Below are 20,981 nucleotides of genomic sequence, written 5' to 3'. Positions count from 1 at the left end.
GGGAGCAGGGCATGAAGCACACAGGTGTGAATTACAAATCAGCTGGACCATTTAAACTCTGTGCACAATACAAGCAGATCTAATTGTTGCTCCAGGAACACACTCAACCCGCATTGTGTGTTCCATGACTTCAGGGTGGAAATGTAATTGTTCTTGAAGGGCAGATAAAGTATGTAGAACTGCCAAGCTGTCAAGTTATTTAAATTCCCTGCCCTTTAAAATTTGAATAAAAATTGCTTGCTTGCATCTGTGAGGGTAAAAAAAAAATTGATTCTCTCAGTTTCAATTGATGTTTGTTGTCATAACCCTAAATGTTATCATTATAGCATTATTGCTTCTTGACTGCTTCCACAACCTGTCATTTTCACAGTGGGGGTGGGGGGGGGGGGGTGCACTGTAAGCTGACAGTTTGATTGACAGCTCAAAGAGGTTATTAACCAATTAGCTATCTTTATTGTAGAGTTATGAGTACAAATGTTTGTTTTTTATAAGGGATTAAGTACTTCATGGGATTTAAATATATTGAGTGGGCTTTCATGGGTTTTTTAATTAGTAAAGTTTGTAATAGATACATAGATCTTTATTTTATTTCATCTCTGCGTGACTCCTGAGGTCTACCCATGGCTGATACTGGGTGCATTGGCACAGAGGGTGTAAGGGCGAAGGCTAGTAGGTGATGAACATGGGTTTGCATGAGTTAGCAACTAAGTTGTCATAAGGAACCAATAGGATGAGTGTGGGGTCATGATTGGCATGGAGGACATGAGGGCCTTTGGAGGTATGTGGAGAAGCCTGGGTTGGCATGAATGATATGAGGAGCCATTGGGAGTGGGTGGAATGGCATGGGTTGGCATGGTGCATGAGGGGCCATTGGGGATGGGTGTTGGGCATGGGTTGGCATGAGTTGGCATGGAGGAATGAGGAGAGGTGAGGGCTAAAGTGCCTATTATTTATGGAAACAACTGAGACAAAGTCCGAGAGAACCAAGACAGACCTTTTAACCAGCCACCTCGGCACTCCAAAGCCCCTGTAGCTGCCTCATCTGGATGGGATGGCCCAACTCTATCCTACACTTGACCCGCACCCCGGAACAAAACTCATGCTTCCCCAGCCCTCTCACTCGCTGCTTCGCTCCCCTACCCTCCAGCTCACTGCCTCCCTCCCCTGGCCCTCCTTACCTGACAGTCCTGCTCACCACCTCTGTCCCCAGACCCTCCTGCTTGCTGCCTCTCCAACCCTCATGTTCACCCTTTCCCTTCCATGACCCTCCTGATCTCCACTTCCCTTGTCTGCCCCTCCCACTTGCTGATTCCCTCCCTGACTCTCCTGCCAGCCACTTCCCTTCCCCAATCCTCCCACTTGCTGATTCCTTTCCCAACTCTCTCACTCACTGCTTCCCTCCCTGACCCTCCAGCTCGCTGTCTCCCTCCCCCAACCTTCCTGCTTGCCGCCTCTCACACCCTCTCGCTCACCACTTGACTTCCTCACCCTTGTGCTCACAGCTTCCCTGCCCAACCCTCCCAGTTGTCGCCTGTCTTGACCCTACAACTCACTGTGTCCTTCCTTGATTCTTGCACTCGCCACTTCCCTCCCAGATCCTTCCGCTTGCCACCTCCCTGACTACCCCCTTGCCACTTTCCTCCATGACTCTCCCATTCACCAATTCCCGCCCCAACCCTCCCATTCACTGTTTCCTTCCTCGACCATTCCAGTCACCAATTCCCACTCGACCCTCCCACTCGCCACCTCCTTTCCCCCAACCCTCCTGCTCCCCCACCCCACTTGCCAGCTCCCCCACCCAGACTCCCCTGCTTGCTGCCTTCCTCCCCCAACACCCGCACTTGCTGCCTCCCTTCCCCAACCCTCCTTCATGCCGCCTCTCTTCCCTGACCCTCCCATCTACTGCCTTCCTCAACGACCCTCTTGCTCGTCACACCCCTCACCCAACCATCATTCAAATAGTTGAGTCATGAGGTAACAAAGGCATGGCTGAGAGTTTCAGCAGCATATAAGCTGAGGCAGGGTTAGAAGTGGTTTGTGTTACAGAGGTGGGAGTAAGCATTCTTTGTTATGGGGAAGATATGGGGTCAGAAGCTCAGCTCAGGGTTAAATAGGAGGCCAAGGACATATGTGAAACACTTGTGTTTTTAAGATAACATGGAAGCTTTTCTGATGCTAGCCCAGATTTGTAGAATTCAATATCACAACTTGCTTTGGTGAAACTTCATCTCATGACAATAATAATGCTATTAATAGTAAAGTGGCATTAGAACATAAGAACATAAAAAATAGCAACAGGTTAGACCATTCGGCTGCTCGAGCCTGCTCCTCCATTCAATAAAGTCATGGCTGATCTTCTTATGTTTTGATTTCCACATTCCCATCTAACCCCGATAACCTTTGATTCCCTTGCCTAACAAAAATCTGTCTACCTCTGCCTTAAAAATATTAAATGACCCCACCTCTACCATCTTCTGAGACAGAGAGTTCCAAATTCGCACAACCCTCTGAAAGAAAAAATTCTCCTCATCTTGGTCGTAAAAGGGCACCCCCTAATTTTAAAACACTGCTCCCTAGTCCTGGGCTCACCCACAAGAAGAAACATCCTTTTTACATCCACCTTGTCAAGGCCATTCAGGATCTTGCATACTTCAGTCAATCACCCCTCACCCTTCTAAACCCCAGTGGAAACAAGCCCAGTCTGTCTAACCTTTCCAGGTCCAGGTCCTACCACAGCACAGCAGAGTCCCCTGAATCATCTGTATGCTATTGATTAACTAGATGTGATATTTTACACTTATAGCACATAAAAATAAGACTTGTACATCAGTGTAATTTATACTTTGGTTTTTAAGTATGGCTTCCAAACAGCTGAGTTACTTCTCTTGGTGAGCACCTCTTTGAAACCCCTCAACTCTCACCATCAATATAACTATTCTACTTTAACTCCTGTCCAGTTACAAAATGACCTTCAATCGCCTGAAAGCACTGAAGACGGAGATTGAGCACTTACAGCATCTCTTAGAAAAGGCCAAGGTGATGATGCAAAAGGATTTCGAGGTCTGGTGGTCTGAAGAGGCAGCGAGGCTCCAGGTAATACAACCTTTCAACTGTGGCTTATTCTCGGTGCCAAAGTTGAAGCAAATCCTAGCATGCAGTGTCAAATTCCATTGGCAATGCTACAGGCTTATTTTTAACACAGATTCATGTCCACGATGGGCTTACACAGGCAACTTTCTGACCTTCAAAGCTACTCTCAGGAAGTGGAGGGTATTTCCCAGAATGGAGGAAAATTGAGATGTCAATTTCTGCACAATTGGCTGGTTTGAAGGCTCGCCTCCCCTTGCCCCCTCATATTCCCCATGCCCCCTCCACGCCTCCCATGTATCCTCCATAACCACTCACCCGCTGCTAGGCAAAACCCAAGGTCATTCCAGCAGATGGCTACAGAGCAGCAGAGGCTTTAATCTAAGGGTAAAAGCAAAATACTGCAGATGCTGGAAACTCTGTTTCTCTCTCTAAAGATGCTGCTAGACCTGCTGAGTTTTACCAGCATTTTCTGCTTTTGCTTTCAAATAAGGGCCTTGATTTTCTCTTGGGCTCGCAAAATGTGAGCAGGGCCCTTCTGCAGCTTCCGAAACCCACACACGAGTCATGGCTGACATTGCCAGGATTTTCATGTTATTCAAACAAGATTTGTGTTCAATGTGCAGTTTGTGAGCTGCTAGACTGTGTGGGAGGAGTGTGGTTGTGGATATGGGCTGGTTAGAAGGCCCACCTTGGTTCTAAGGGACACCACCCCAACTCTCAACATTGTTCTGATAGCCCTTAATCTCGCCACTCACCCCTCAACACATGTCCCCTCCATGCCACCTCATACCCCCATTCCCTCATACAACCCATGCCCCTTCCCAAGCCGCTCATATCCCTCATGCCCATAACCAGTACCCCGGTATCCACTATGTGCAGTCCTCATGAGCCTCATGCAATGGCAATGAGCACAAGGGAAAGAAAAAGCCTGTAACAACCTAATAAAATTCTCACTCAAAGCTTTGTCATTGATAGTGCAAAGTAAAAAAAGCACAGTCCCATAGAAACAAATGTTAATCCCCTAAGTGGCCATTAAGTTCTATAAATAAACAACCATGTATTCAGTGACCATATCAAAGCAGATTATGCTTTTATAATCTCTTAAAACTGCCAATCACTTCCCTGAGTAGCTGTGTCAACAGAACTGAGCACGCCATAAGATAATGGAGCTCAGCCAAGTATTCATAGTAGCCACAGCTATTTAAATATTAGCTTTTAGCACTAGAACCCCCTCAAATTCAAAGACCAGATGGTGTTTCATTTCCCTTTCAAAGCAGATTGCCTGTCAATCAATGGAGTATTATTTTAACGTTCAATGGCAAGGCCATTTTTTTTTTCAAAGTAAAAGTTACCTGGACATTTAAACCTCAGTTCAAAACATGCTAGGAGAATTTGGAGGCAGTTTTTTCTACAATTATGAATGCGTTATGACAGTTTCTCCTTTGGGAAGAGTACTGTAAAGCATGTCAACGAAAGTAATGCTCAACTTACCTTTGTCGGACAAAGCCCTGTGATTAACTATTACATTAATAATACATCTACATTACAATACAGCCTCTAATAGTGACATTTGAATGTGGAAGCAGGAGTGGGCCATTCAGCCCTTCAAGCCTCTCCGCCGTTCGATAAGATGATGCTGATCTGACTGTGGTCTCAATTCCACTTTTGTGTATACCCCCCCATAACCTTTGATGCCCTTGTTTATCAAGAATCTGTCTAACTCAACCTTGAATAACTTCAATAACCCAGCCTCCACTGTTTTCTGGGGAAGAGAATTCCACAGACTAAGGACCCTCTAAGAGAAAAAAAAAATCTCCTCATCTCCATTTCATAAGGGAAAAATCGAAAGGTGAAAGGGAGCGAGGAACTTAAAACAATCACCATTACCAGGGAAAAGGTACTGAGAAAATGAGCAGACCTAAAGGCTGACAAGTCCCCGGGACCTGATGGCCTGCATCCTCGGGTCTTAAAAGAGTTGGCTGTAGAGATAGTAGAGGCGTTGGTTATAATCTTTCAAAATTCCTTAGATTCTGGAAGGGTCCCAGCAGATTGGAAAATAGCAAATGTAAAACCTTTATTCAATAAAGGAGGGAAACAGAAAGCAGGAAATTGCTACAACTCATTATTGAGGAGAATACTTAGAAAATCATAGTAAGATCATTCAGAGTCAGCATGAGTTTGTGAAAGGGAAATCATATTTAGCTAATTTATTAGAGGTCTCTGAGGAAATAACAAGCAAGATGGATAAAGGGAAACCTGTAACTCTTTCGAGTACAAACCTGTTTCCATCTGTTTCAGATGAAGTTACATTGTTTCATAGTTTGCCATTGTGAGATTTGAACTCTCAATCTCAGGGTTACAAACCCAGTACCATAACCACTTGGCTATTTAGGCCAAGCTTTAAACTGTTGTAACTCTTTCAAGTACAAACACATTTCCATCTGTTCCTATTCAGATGAAGTTACATTGTTTCATAGTTTGCTATTGTGAGATTTGAACTCTTGATCTTGGGGTTACAAGCCCAGTACCATAACCACTTGGCTATTTAGGCCAAGCTAAATTATCTCAAAGAGATGTCCAACAAACTACATTATGTAACTCTTTTGAGTACAAACCCATTTCCATCTGTTTCAGATGAAGTTACACTATTTCATATGCTATTGTGGGATTTAAACTCTTGATCTTAGGGTTACAAACCCAGTACCATAACCACTTGGCTATTTAGGCCAAGCCATTAAACATGTTTCCATCTGTTCTTATTCAGATGAAGTTACATTGTTTTATAGTTTGCCATTGTGAGATTTGAACTCTTGATCTTGGAGTTACAAACCCAGTACCATAACCACTTGGCTATTTAGGCCAAGCTAAACCATATTATAGCATGGGCAGTGTAATATTTGGCTTAATTGGCTTATTAACAAGCTCAATTGCCTGTTAATTATTTTGAATTTAAACCAGGCATCTTTACAATTTCAAACAATGCTTGGCAGGTCAGTCAACGTTAACGATTGCATTCTCCATGGCATGCCTCTACCAATCCGTGTCCACTTGCCAACCAATCAGCTCTCTCTTCTTATATGGTATAAAGTTGTTCTTTCCCCTAACATTAATATTCTTGTGATTGTCCTGATGAGTGCAAGATGAAAAGCTTCAATAAAATGTCTTTTTTTCAGCCACATTCAAGTTCTGCACTACCAAACGACTATATGTTTTTAAAATTTATTTATGATGTTTCAGTTTCTATCCTGAATGCCCCAATCATTTATTTAACTTTCTACAAAAGTTGATAAAAGTGAAGGGATGCCTGGAAGCCTCCTCAACTTACTGCCAGATTCAAATTGAAATCCACACCACAAAGCTCACGAGATCTTGCAGGCAGTTTAATTCGAGGCCAGTAGCGAACGTCACATCTAACCACAAAATCCGAGCTATTTTGAGTTTTTTTGAGTCAAGATTTCTTTACCTGTGAAAAGCTCATAATCTTGTCAACTTTTTCTTTGATTAAAAAATTTGTGAACTCCAAGAACCTAATCAGTCTGTATGATTTGGCATTGAGACTGGGCTATCTTTAGACATCACTGTTGCTTCCAAACTTAAGTAAACCCTGAACTTCACATACAAGAGGAAATTACTATTCCAGCATTTGTTCAACTCCACACAAATTAAATATGAGGCACAGATTCTAATATGTGGATGCCAAATGAGGTTTATCCGATTGGATTGAAAGATTAATTTTGTAAATCCAGACAGTTTTCATGTCTCACATGGGAAATGTCACCAGTTCTGCTGATTCCAAATGGAGACCGACAAAACAGCTAACTCAATATATTTTACATTGTTATCATTTTAAATAAAGGAAACTTCAGGTGATGTTCATTAGGCTCACTGTTGCAACTTGGATTAGTTGGAAACAACATAGTCTAGATATCATCTGGAGGGCTGTGATGAGAGAAATTGTCAGACGTTTACAAAATATTATTTGAGATCCTGAACCAAGAATGATCTGTACATGGGCAGATCAACTCTGGTGAGAGGTGCCTTGCTTAAACCAGAGAGTCACTTGCTTCCTCTCATGTACAGTTCCTTGAAACTTATTTTGTAACTTTTTATTATACACAAGTTTAAAAAATATATTATTTGCTTTCATTGTCATATTTAAGCACAATATTTAAGGAAGACTGGGTGAGTGACCAGGTCCCAAATTTCTGACGATGCTGCTCTGTAATCAGTTTATCGAAGCCTCATGTGAATACCAAATCAGCTTACTCTTCAACTTCATGTCCCTTTTTTGTGGATGTTTCTGGGCTTTATTGGACTGAGATGAGGAGAAATTACTTCACTGAAAGGGTTGTGAATCTTTGGAATTCTGTGGATGCTCCATCTTTGAAAATATTTAAGCCTGGGATAGACAGATTTTTTGGTCTCTCAGGGAATTAAGGGATGTGGGGAGTGACCGGGGGGCGGGGGGTGGGGTGGAGGGGGAGCATGGATTTGAGGCCAAAGATCAGCCATAACCATACTTGAATGGTGGGACAGGCTCTGCGGGCCATATGGTCTACTCCTACTCGTATTTGTTGAGTTCTTGTATTTGGTACTTCTTTCTCACAGCATGGCTGAGGCCAGGAACTGCTGACAAGGAGAAAAAAACTGATGGCAGTCTGGCATAGTGTGATTGCTCTGACACCTTAGTTTTATTTTCACATAAATTATTGTACCCATTGTGTTTTATTCCTCAGAAATATGCAGAGATGACAAAACTAGTTTCTGTGTCTAAACAGGACTTGATTTACAAAAGCTTTTAAAATATCTGTTCTGTCATGCTTCTAGCTGGTTCTCTCAGTTTAGATTCTGTTTCACTCTGTAACCAAACCCAGGCTTGACCAACAACAAATAGTGAGCAGTCGTCTCACACACACAATCAAACATTGAACAATTAAATATTACATCTTTCCCCTTTGTAAAACTAAAGACCTTATTTTAAATTAAACAATCATAAACAACAAACATTGAGTCATTCCTTAGAGTTCAGAGTGACTGTTTTCAGAAACACAGAGATATTTGAGATATAAAGGTTGTTGACGATGGCACTGAGATCTGCAAACTTGAGGCTGTGATTCTGTGTGATCTGCTCAATAAGGTGGATGACCAACAAATCAGTCACATATTGGAAAAGGAAATGTATCCTCATAATCACTGTCCTCAAAGTATCCTGGTCTGCTCGCTATCAAATGTTTCACGCTCCGCTTTGTCTTGTCATCCAATAGATAAGTGTTGGTTTGTTTTGGTCCTGTAAAAGATAATGCAAGTATGTGGTCTAAATTTGATGCAAATCCAATCTCCAACTTTAAATCATAATTTCCTTGCGTAGAAACATAGAAAAATAGAAGCAGGAGTAGGTCATTCGGCCCTTCAAGCCTGCTCTGCCATTCCATATGATCATGGCTGATCCTCTTTCTCAACACCATACTCCCGCTCTCTCCCCATACCATTTGATGCCTTTAGTGTCTAGAAATCTATCTATTTCCTTCTTAAATATATTCATTGACTTGGCCTCCACAACCTCTGTGGTATAGAATTCCATGCATGTGTATTCCTTGCATGTGCTCACTTATTGAAGTATGTTTCTGCTTTACCTTGTCACTTTGCGATTTCTTTTGCTTTCACTCTGACATTCTCATTGAGTTGCAGTGATGGCAGAAGAATGGTCATTGGCATGCGAAAGTTATGACCTATCATTAGTTTGGCCGGCATCTTTCCGATCATAGAGTGTGGGATAAATTGATATGTGCGAAGTGGGTTATGGATGGGTTGTTCAAATATTTTCCCCTCTGACATACTAGCTTTCAGACTCTCCTTTAACGTCCTGTTGAATCACAGAATCACGGATTCACACAGTGCAGAAGAGGCCCTTTGGCCCATCGAGTCTGCACCAACATGTGAGAAACACCTGACCTACCTTCCTAATCTCATTTACCAGCACTTGGCCTATAGCCTTGAATCATTCAATGCCACTATTCGATCGTGGGTTGTATTGCAATGTCAGGTGATGATGGATTTTGTAGCTTGCTAGGAAGCCATGAACTGACTGGAAACAAACTGTGGTCCATTGCCAGTAGTGATAGCCTCCGGCAAACCCCATTTTGTAAACAATTTGTCTAAAATGTTAATGACTGAAGTTGTGGTTGTGGAATTTGTTGCAGCAATTTCCGGCCATTTGCTGTGTAGGTCATTATCAATGAGCAAAAAACGTTGATTGTTAGGATCTTCTTGCACTGCTCCAAAAATATCTACTTGGAGTTGTTACCATGGTTTTGTTGGCCATGGGGTCAGTTGTAGAGGTGCAGAATATAGCTTAACAGATTTTTCACTGAGTGTACAAGCTACACAGTTTCCAACAAACTCTTCCAAGCATCAGTCTATTGCTACCCACCTGACTGCTTCACAGGATCATTGTTTCATCTTAACAACTCCTGGATGTCCTTCAATGACGAAATGCAATACATGTTTGTTTTGATCCTAGACCAGACCCCCAAGTTTTTGGTAAGTTCCAGTTAGAGACGAATAATATTTTGTTTAAAGTAGACAAAATTTGAGATACAAGACACTTGCTCAGAGAATAAAGCCAGAAGATTCCATGGGTTTTGAACAAACAAAAATAAACTTTTTACTATATAAGTATTATATGACACAAAGATTGGCTGGGTGGTTAACAGTGAGATTGAGTGTCTTGGGCCACAGGAAGATATAGACGGGATGATCAAATGGGCAGATAAATGGCAGATGAAATTTAACCCTGAAAAGTGTGAGGTGATACACTTTGGAAAGACTAATTTGACAAGCAAGTATTCAATGAACGGCATGACACTAGGAAGTTCTGAGGAACAAAGGGACCTTGGCGTGTATGGCCATAGATCTCTGAAGGCGGAGGGGCATGTTAGTGGGGTGGTGAAAAAGGCATATGGGACACTTGGCTTTATCAGTCAAGGCTCGATTACAAAAGTAGGGAGGTCATGTTGAAGTTGTATAGAACCTTGATGAGGCCTCAGCTGGAGTACTGCACACCTCATTATAGGAAGGATGTGATTACATTGGAGGGGGTGCAGAGGAGATTCACCAGGATGTTGCCTGGGATGAAATATTTACGTTATGAATAGAGGTTGCATAGACTTGGGTTGTTTTCGTTGGAGCAGAGAAGACTGATGGGCGACCTTATCGAGGTGTACAAGATTATGAGGGGCATGGACAGGGTGGATACGGACCAGCTGTTCCCCGTAGTTGAAGGGTCAGTCACGAGGGGACATAAGTTCAAGGTAAGGGGCAGGAGGTTTAGGGGGATGTGAGGAAAAACGTTTTTACCCAGAGGATAGTGATGATCTGGAATGCACTGCCTGGGAGGGTGGTGGAGGCAGGTTGCCTCACATCCTTTAAAAAGTACCTGGATGAGCACTTGGCACATCATAACATTCAAGGCTATGGGCCAAGTGCTGGTAAATGGGATTAAGTAGGTAGGTCAGGTGTTTCTCACATGTTGGTATAGACTCTATGGGCCAAAGGGCCTCTTCTGCGCTGTGTCATTCTGTGATAAGGTCAGAAAGATAAAACCATTTATGATATCTGTCATATAATATAAGAAGTACATGTGAATTATCGGGCAACCTGTGGTTGAACACAACACATTGCACAATAAATGGCAGATGAGACCAAGACAGAGTTCACAGATTTCTCAACAAGCGATCCAAACATCAGTAAACACTGTGAGTCAACTAACCTCTCTAAAACTCCGTTTCTGTCATGAAGGATTCTAATCTTCACCTTCAAAGATCTCGCCTTGCAATTCTCAGACTAACTCAGATGGCCTCAACAACAAGGTTTCAGAACTACACTCAAACACCAACTCACAAGCACAACTTCAGCTCTTCAGCCACGCCGAGCAGAACACTACTGCTCCAAAGGGTTACCTTTGTCCCAAAGGACTGCAGCACGGAGTCACCACCTTCTGCTCCCTTCTTAGATCTTCACAGCTTCTCCAGAGCCCTCCTTAATTGCCAGAGCTTTTCCTAAGCCCTAACTACTTAAAGTCTGCCACTCACAGCCCTTTGGCTGCTTGGAGCTTCTTTCTCTGCTCCTCTCTTTTTAACTTATCTGGGACCTCTTCTTGTCCTTGTCCCCTGTGTGGGACTCTTCTTTTGGGACCTCTCCCTATTCCCTCTCTCTGTCCCCTGCCTGGGACTCTTGTTTGTAGTGGCACTCTGGGTTTTTGTGCCATTTTCCCTGTATGTTGCAAGGTCACTCTTTTTTAGGCACTGGCTTATTTTCTGCATCCTTGCACAGTAGCTTTCAAAGAGGCTCTATGATCTCTGCCTGCTTAGGAACAAATTTATGATAAAAGTTGGTACTTGCCACTCTTACATGTTAGATGGGTCGGGAGCACATGAATGGCTTCACTTTGTTGTGTGTGGGCTTTACGCCAACTGCTGTCACTCTGTTTCCTAGAAAATCAATCTCGGGTGCTGTGAATGTGCATTTGTCCTTACTGAGCGTCAAGTTGTGTTGTGCAAGTTGACTGAGTACTGTTGATTATGTTTGGCTTTGTCCCTTCCACAGACAACAACATTGTCCAGTAGGTTGGATGTAAGCATCCCCTCAACATCTGTCAAGATAGAAAAATTGAAATTCTGGAATGCGTTAGGTACTGAATGTAGTCCACTGGGCATTCTGCAGTACTGAAAATCACCTTCATGAGTAACAAAAGCTGTGAGTTATCAGCTTTGCTCCGCTATTGGTATCTGAATTAAACTCAGTCGCATGTTGAGCTTTGTGAAAACTGTAGAGTCATGAAATGATGCTGGTAGTTCTTGGGTCTTAAGAAGCGGATACCTGTCTAGAACGATTCTTTGTTGACCAATTTAAGGTCACACATAGTTTAAGTTTGCCCTTTTTACATCGTGCACTGACTAGGTTCGATATCCACATCGATGAGTCAATATGCTCAACGATGCCATATGCTTCAAGCCATTTCAGCTCCTGTAACACTTCAACGCAGACTATAAATGTCAACTGTCTCAAATTTTGCAAAACTGACAGAATTAGTGTGTCCACACAAGAAACATGATCTTAATCTTAATCTCTCCAAACCTGGTAAATAACGAAAAATACTGTTGTGTATACTCTGTATCATTGATTACATTAATGTGTGCTCCAGAGGGATCTTCAAGTTTAAAGCCAAGGTTATTGAAAAGGTTTATTCCCATATGGTTTCTCCCTTGGGCTACGTAGAACATGAAGCTGTCTAGAGTGATGTTTTTGTAGCGCACTGGCACTGTGGTCATTCCCAAAACTGGAATAATCGAGTAAGTTTAGAGAATGCCTGTCGCAGGAGTGAAAGTTGTGAAAGTAATGAGGGGAGAGTTTGTTGCTTAATATAGATACTTTGCATCCACATCGATGAGGAGAAACACTGGGATACCCAAAATTTTGACTGAGCATTGCTTAAAATGACTTGGGCCTGAATCTTCTGGTCGGCTTGCAGGGACAGGCGACGCTCACCGACACGTGAAATGATGCACAGTGACATTGGGCATGTGTCCCGACGTCACTGCGCATCATTACGATCTTCAATTTGGTGGGCGCACACCGGAATCGGCTGGGCGCCTGCCGACTGTCAAAGGCCTATTAAGGCCATTTAACAACCAATTAAAAGAATTAATGAAGCCGCCCATCCAAACTTAAGGTTGGCAGGCAGGTGAAGAGCCCAGGCGGCCTTTGCATTTATCATGAAACCTCATCCACAGGCGGGATGAGGTTTCATGAAGTGTTTATAAATCCAATAAAATTTTTAATTAAAATTCATTGACATGTCCCAGCTCATGTGACACTGTCACATGAGGGAACATGTCTGAATAATTTTTTCCATTTTTTTTAAGTTTTAATAATGAAAATAATCTCCCTGAGGCAGCTCCGTGCCTCAGGGAGATTTCTGCGCTCTTTTGCGCTAAAGAGCGCAGGCCCCAACTCTCCCCACTCCTCTTGCCCGCACAGGGAGTGCCTAGCATTTATGGGTGTGTGTCACGCCTTTGTGAAGTGGTCCCAATTTGAGCAGGTGTTACACTTATTCCCTCAAGATGGGCATGATGTTGAGAACTGATGGGTGCCTCCACAATTTGGGCATATTTTTAAGGGTATCAGATCATGATGGGCTCTCTGGCATCTCTGCCAGAATGTGTATCATTCAATCACCACAATTTTGTTTGACCCGAAGTACTTTTGGAGAGCACTCACCGGCGTATCAAACATCGATGTGCCTTCGGTGATCTTCTCAATTATTCGTTGGCCTTCTGCTCTGAGGCAATGTACAAGTATCATCTTCTTGCAAGTTGCTGCTACATCCAGACTTTCCGTCCCTGTAGTGAGCAAGTAAGCCTTGAACCCTGAAATCCATCGACCACATGGCATAGGTGGATCTCCTGTGAAGAAAGGAATGGTGCTGGAGCTGGTAAATTTAAACTATTCTCCATCTTGTCACTAATTGTTTTATGACTGAGAGATATGCTAAGGTGACACACCAGTTTCTATGTCTTCACAGGACTTATTTACAAATGCTTTTAAAGTGTCTGCTGTCTCATGCTTCCAGCTTTTTCTCTCAGTTTAGTTTCATTGGTCACTTTGTAACCACACACAGACTTGACTAACACAAAAAGTGAGCAGTCAGCAGACAAACACCGAACAATTAAACGATTGAATACCACAGTACCAGTACTTTCAGTCTGCTGGACAGAACAACTGGTGTAAGGAAGCAGCTCAGGTCGGGCTCCAACAAGAAATGAAAAGCAGGGGAAGCACAGTACCATGCAGAACATGAATTAATTATGTGTTGGTCCAACATCAGCCACCCTGCTGATATAGGTACAGACCTAATTATTATACTGTGTGGCTTTACAGCTTCTGGACAAAGATGCAGTAAACCCTGCAAAACCCCAGAGTTCCAGACATAATAGCTCTGCCCAAAATGACTACCGGGACGATGAAGACTTTTAAAATATTCTGTTGGCAATGTTCCTTGCAGTCAATTCTTTTTGGTACATTTCAAGATAAATGCTGCCATGTGTTTTTTAGTGCCCTGTAATTAAACATAGAAGCTGGTTTCTGCACAATTACGAACAGATTAATGTATATTAAATTTTGCAGCATGGCCTGGTCAGATAAAGAACATTTCATTAGTCTATACAAAAGCTGCTGCTCAACAAACCCCAATAACAGTCAATCTCAACAGAAATCACATTTTTGCATGATCTGAGCAATTTTAATATGTTGTATTTCCCAGTGTCAGAATCTTAAAAATAGATTCATATCTGTGCCAAATGATGTGTATCAATACACAGAATGTGTTGTGCGACACAGAATTTTGCCCTTGGCATGCGGGCTCGGCGGGGGCTGTTGGGAAGTCGACCGCCGCTCGCCATCGGCGCCGCACCACAGTTTCATGCTGGCGGGCCAATTAAGGCCCGCCCACCACGGAACGCGAGCGGCAGCGCTGCCTGTGCAGGCAGAAGGAGGAGGGCGAGCAGGCCGAACGCGAACTTGGCACATGCGTGCAAGTGAGCGCTTCATAATCTCCCTGAGGGACAGAGCTGCCTCAGGGAGATGAAGCGCTGTTTGAAAAAATAATAAAGAAAATAAAAATGTCATAAAACACGTCTCCTCATGTGACTCTGTCACATGAGCAGGGACATGTTTTTAGTTCAAGTGTAAAATTTTTATTTGATTTTTACCGTGGATGAGGTTTATTAAAAAGTACTAAAACCGCTTGGCCTTTCCGTCTGCCTGCCAACCGTTAGGTTGGACAGGCAGCGTAAATTTGAATTTAATTACCTTTTCAATGGCTTTAACAGGCCTTTTACTTGTCGACAGGTGCACCGACTCCAGTGTGCACCCGCCAAACGAAACATCACAGGACGACGCAATGACTTCGGGATGCTCGCCTGATGTCATCGCATATCATTTTACACTCAGTCAGATCGGGCGCACGCCTGCCCGCCAAGCTTAATATTCTGCCTATGGTGTAGGATGTAGGGTTGTCCCTGAGACTTTTCTCAAATGGCAAGCTTCTGATTTTGATTTTATCAATAGTGTAATGTGTTGATGGAATTCATGTGCTTTCCGGTAAAGATGGAGATTTGGACTGTAAGTTTTCCTGGGCTAGTTTTAAGTACCTCCAGTCAGTTGGCTTCAGCACTGCACTTCCAGAGGCTTAGATCTGGCCAATAGCTTGTGCAGGTTTGGATGCAGTCAACTTAGTGCCACCCCGCTTCAACAGCAACCTTATCACCTTCCCATTACAGTTTCCACAAATATCCCCATTGGTGCAAAAGACAAGGCTGAAGCACTTGGAACCATCTTTAGCCAGAAGTGCAGAGTGGATGATCAGTCTAAGCCTCCTCCTGAGGTCCCCAGCATCACACATGCCAATCTTCAGCCAATCTGATTCATTCCATGTAATATTAAGAAACTGCTGAGGGCATTGGATACTGAAAATGCTATGGGCCCAAACAGCATTCCAGCAAGAGCACTGAAGACTTGTGCTCCAGAACTAGCTGCGCCCCCTAGCCAAGCTGTTCCAGAACAGTGACAACACTGGTATCTTTTTGGCAATGTGGAAAATTGAGAAGGCTTGTTCTGTCCATAAAAAGCAGGGAAAATCTGACCCAGCCAATTACCACCCCATCAGTCTACTCTCGATCATCAGCAGAGTGATGGACGGTGTCATTGACAGTGCTATCAAGCAGCACTGAAACAGCAATAACCTGCTCACTGATGCTCAGTTTGGATTCCGCCAGAGCCAGTCAGCTCTTGACCTCATTATAGCCTTGGTCCAAACATGAGCAAAGGAGCTGAACTCAAGAGATGAGGTGACATCAAGGCAGTTTTTGAATGAGTATGGCATCAAGGAGCCATACAAAACTGGAGTCAAAGGGTGTGACTCCAACCAGTAGGGAGATTTCCCCAAGTTTCCATTGACTTCAATTTTGCCAGGGCCCCTTGTTGCCACATTTGATCAAATGCTGACTTGATGTCAGGGGCAGCCACTCTCACCTCACCTGGTCAGTTCAGCTCCTTTGTCCATGTTTGGACCAAGGCTATAATGAGGTCTGGCTGACTGGCCCTGGTGGAATCCAAACTGAGCATCAGTGAGCAAGTTATTGCTGGTTTGTGCTTGCTTGATAGCACTGTCAATGGCACCTTCCTTCACTTTTGAGAGGCTGGATATGAGACAGATTCAGCGGTAATTGGCCAGGTTCGATCTGTCCTGCTTTTTTGTGCATAGGATGTTCTAAGGCAATGTCCACATTGTCGGGTAGATGCCATGTTGTAGCTGTACTGGAACAGCTTAGCTAGGGGTGCACCTAAATCAGGAGCACAGAATAGTCTTCAGCAGAATTGCTGGGATGTTGTCAGGGCCCATAGCGTTTGTGTTATCCAGTGCCTTCAGCTGTTTCTTGATATCACGTGGAGTGAATCAAATTGGCTGAAGATTGGCTTCTGTGATGCTGGGGCCCTCAGGAGGAGGCCAAGATGGATCAGCAATGTTGAAGTCCAAAGAATAAAAGGGGCAGAAGCAGCATGGGTACGAAATTGGCTCAGTGACAGGAAGTAGAGAGTAGTGGTGGACGGTTGTTTTTTGGACAGGAGGAAGGTATATAGTGGGGTTGCCCAGGGATCAGTACAGGGACCAGTTTTTTTGATATATGTGATGACATAAGTTTGGGAAGTGTTGCGAATTATGAGGAGGATAATGATAGACTTCAAGAGGACATAGACAAGCTGGTGGATTTTTTTTTCATTATCAGTACTTTATTTTTGGTATTACAAGCTTATACCATATTCATCCATTCCTTTCGGTTGCAGCATAAAATGGTTGACAATTCCAGTTTGAAGAGAAGTATTGAAAGGCAAAAACTGATCTGATATATTCTTCTTGATTCGTTTGCACGGATCTATTAATCTCCCTGTTATTACTACTGTCACCCCCTGCCAGACTGTTACATGAATAGTCAGCCTTTTGCTTTCTAAAATTCTCCACTAGGTGCAGGATAGGGCTGCTCATCTCCATGGTGGCAAGTGACCTGGACACATGGCAAATTAAATTTATTGCAGAGAAGTGTTTAATGATACATTTTGATAGGAAAAATAAGGAGAAGCAATATAAACTAAAGGGCACAATTCTAAAGCGGGTGTGGGATATGGATACCTGGAAGTATATGTTCACAATTTGTTGAAGGTGACAGAGCAGATTGAAAAAGTGATTGAGAAGCCATTTGCAATCCTGTGCTTTATCAACAGAGGCATATAATACAAAAGCAAGGTAGTTATGATGAACCTTTATAAAACATTGGTTTGACCAATTCAGGATAGATGTGAAGGTTTTAGAGAGCGGCAGAAAAGATTTAGGGAATGGTTCCAGGGAATTCAATTGGATAAGACAGATTGGAGAAGCTGGGATTTGTTCTCCTTAGAGAAGAGAAGGTTGAGAGGAGATTGGATCGAGATGTTCAAAATCATGAGGGGTCTAGACAGAGTGGATAGAGAGAAACTATTCCCATTGGTGAAAGAGTCAAAAACCAGTGGACACAGATTTAAACAGATTGGCAAAAGCCCCAAAGGTAACATGAGGTAAAATGTTTTTATGCAGCAGTTGGTTAGTATCTGGAATGCACTGCCTGAGAGTGTGGTAGAGGCATGTTCAATCGAGACTTTAAAAAGCAAATTGGATAAGCACTTGTAGAAAAAGAATTGTAGGGCTACAGGAAAGGAGTGGGGGAGTGGGACTAGCTACATTGGTCTTGTAGAGAGCTGGCACAAATTTGATAGACCAAATGGCCTTCATCTGTAACCACTCTATGGGAAACATTTCCCCCCCACCCCCAGAGGGAAGAGCGCAAGTGGACGGGCTCTCAATCAGCGGCCGCACCACCATTTCACATGGGTGGGCCAATTAGGCGGGGTAGGGAATTCCCTCAGCCGGGAGTGCACACTTCCGCGCATGCGCACGAAAGAGCGACAGATCTCCCTGAGTCTAAGTGCAGCTTCAGGGAGGTTGGCTCCATTTTGAAACTTTTAATAAAGGAGTTCAAAAATTTTCCCTGCCATGTACCTTCATGTCACACTGTTGCATGAGTTGGAACATGACCATAAATTTTATTGCAACCTTTCATTAAAATTTAAAAACCCTCATGAAGCCTCATCCCGGCAGTGGATGAGGTTTCATGTTTTTTCACAAGCACGCCTGGGCTCCCGGCCTGCCCACCAACCTTAAGGTTGGATGGGCAGGTCCGATAATAAGCTGAATTTGTTTCTTAAAGGCCTTAATAGGATATTGACAGGCCATTGACCTGAAAATGTAAATGATGCGGGTGATGTCGGGGGTTCCACCTGACATCACCCTGCGTCATTTTACGTTGGTGTGCGGGTCCCGCCCCCCCCCCCCCCCCCCCCGCATGCCGACAGAAAAATTCTGCCTTATGATTCTATGGTGTTTTTCTTCAGCTAAGCCACCGAATCAGATTCCATTCTCCTGTCCGCTCCCCATACCCTTTAATATTTCTCTTTTCCCTGCAACTTTTTGAAATAACCTACGGACTCTGCTCCAACAATGGTCTGTGACAGATAATTTGAAGTTGTAATGACCCTTTGTGTAAAGAAATTTTAGTAATCTCCCCTGAACTGAGACAGCAGCTCATCACCGAGTGTAGCTAGTCAGAATGTGAACTTGGGAATTTAGTGAGGGAGAGAATTTTAAGGGTTAAATTTAAGGCGTAATCTTTTTCTAAAGTCTAGTTTGCATTTAGAATTTAACTACAATTTACTGTTAAAGTTAAGTTTCGTCCAGCCTTAGTCAGGGAAAAACAAGCTCCCTACAGGAGACGTAGCTACAGTTAGTTAGTTGGGTAACTAGTTTGAACTAGTTTTTCTAGCCAGCAGTGCTGACTCATCCTTGTTGAATTTCAAACATTATGAATATAGGTGGGCTTGCTAAGCACACAAAGCACGCAAAGACAGCAGCTCATCATTTAATGCAGTTAGTCACAGAGTGTGAACTTGGGAATTTGGTGAGTGAGGGAATTTGGTGAGGGAGAAGGGAAACAGCTAAGTGATTGGTTAGTGAGTATTTGGTTTATTTATCTTTCAAGGCTTGTGTAACTTATTAGTAATTGTAAGGTTACTTGTAGTAAGGCTTACTAGCAGTAGTAAAAGTCATTGGGAGTATTAAGGGTTATTAATTATAAAGTAATTAATTCATCAATTAAGAAAACACTAAGTAATTAACACATAACAAAAATGGCAGGGCAAGTGATGTGTTTTGACTGCAGAGTTTGGAAGTTCCTGAACACTATGTGATCCAGGGCAAACACATCTGTAGTAAGTTTCAGTGGTTTGAGGAGCTTCGGCTCAGAGTCATTGAGCTGGAGGCTGAGCTGCAGACACTGTGATGCATCAAGGTAAGGGAAAGCTATCTGTCTACTTTGTTCCAGGAGGTGGTCACAGCCCTTAGGTTATGATCTTCTGATTTGGTCAGTGATCAGGGAGAAGAGGGTATTACTGTTAATGAGATAGGTAAGGGGATCGAGAAAGTATAAGAGCCTCAGCCCTTGCAATTGTCCAACAGACTAGAGGATCTTGCAGCTTGTAAGGGCTACAGGTGGATGAGTGAACTGACTATGGCACCATGGTACAGGAAGCCATTCAAGTGGGGGAGTTAATGAGAATGTAGCAGGAGTAGGGGACAGTACAGAGAGGGGGATAGACAAGGTTCTCTGTAGGCAAGAGCATGAGTCCAGACAGCTGTGTTGTCTGCCTGGTGCCAGGGTTTGGGACATCTACTCAAATCTGGAGAGGAGCTTGCAGTGGGAGGAGGAGGATCCAGTTTTTGTTGTCCACATTGAACCAATGATGTGTAGGACTAGGAAACAGGCTCCGCTTTGGGATTATGAGCAGCTGGAGGCTAAATTAAAAAGCAGATCCACAAAAGTAATAATCTCTGGATCATTACCTGAGCCACAAGCAAATTGGCATAGGGCAAATAAGATTAGAGAGATGACTGCATGGCACAAAGGTGGTGTAGAAAAAATGCATCTCTGTTCATGGGGCACTGGCACCAGTACTGGAGAAAGTGGGAGCTGTACTGTTAGGACAGGCTTCATCTGAACCATGCTGGGACCAGTGTTCTGGCGAATTGGATCACTAGGGTGATAGACAGGACTTTAAACTAAATAGTGGGGGAAAGGGATTGTGTGCGAGGAGATGTAGTAAATCAAAGGGTAACAATGAGCTTTAAGGGCAGGGTAACAATTTGGGTAAAGATAACCAGAGTGTGGCAAGAATGCACTAGCAGAAAAAGCCAGAGATTGAAAAAATGGTAAAAAGACAAAGGTCAGGATTTTACAGCCTTGCCTTGGCGTGTCTCCCCCCGATGAGCCACTTAAATCTCCATTAAATTCAGTGGGACTGTAATATCCCACCAGGTGGGATGGGCCGGAAAGTCCTGGCTGGAGTTAAAGGCTCTGTATCTGAATGTGCACAGTACTCATATCAAAATGGATGAATTGTTAGTATAGATAGAAATAAATATGTGTGACCTGATAGCCATCACAGAGACATGGTTGCAGGGCGACCAAGGCTGGGACCTGAATATTGAAGGGTATTTGATGTTTTGAAAAGATAGGAAGCTAGGAAAAGATGGTGGGGTAGCTTTGTTAATTAAATATGTCATTAATACATTAGTGAGAGATGACCTTAGCTCAAAAGGGCAAGGTGTAGAATCAGTTTGGGTAGAGATAAGAAATAGGAAAGGCAAGAGATCACTTATGGGAGAAGTTTATAAGCCCCCTAACAGTAGT

General features: G+C 43.3%; 1 protein-coding gene across 1 annotated transcript in view; it reads left to right on the top strand.

Moving 5' to 3' along the window:
• The window catches only part of LOC121277696 (kinesin-like protein KIF6), a 109,416-nt gene that overhangs the window by 73,131 nt on the left and 15,304 nt on the right, over window positions 1–20,981 (top strand). Inside the window, exon 4 of the mRNA XM_041187333.1 lies at window positions 2,958–3,093. Within this exon, the coding sequence (XP_041043267.1) occupies window positions 2,958–3,093 (136 nt within the window). The remainder of the gene's footprint in view (window positions 1–2,957; window positions 3,094–20,981) is intronic.

Source organism: Carcharodon carcharias, chromosome 5, assembly GCF_017639515.1.
Source record: "Carcharodon carcharias isolate sCarCar2 chromosome 5, sCarCar2.pri, whole genome shotgun sequence".
NCBI lineage: Eukaryota > Metazoa > Chordata > Chondrichthyes > Lamniformes > Lamnidae > Carcharodon > Carcharodon carcharias.
The sequence above is the reverse complement of the archived record's forward strand: the minus strand, read 5'-3'. Positions and strand labels throughout refer to the sequence as shown.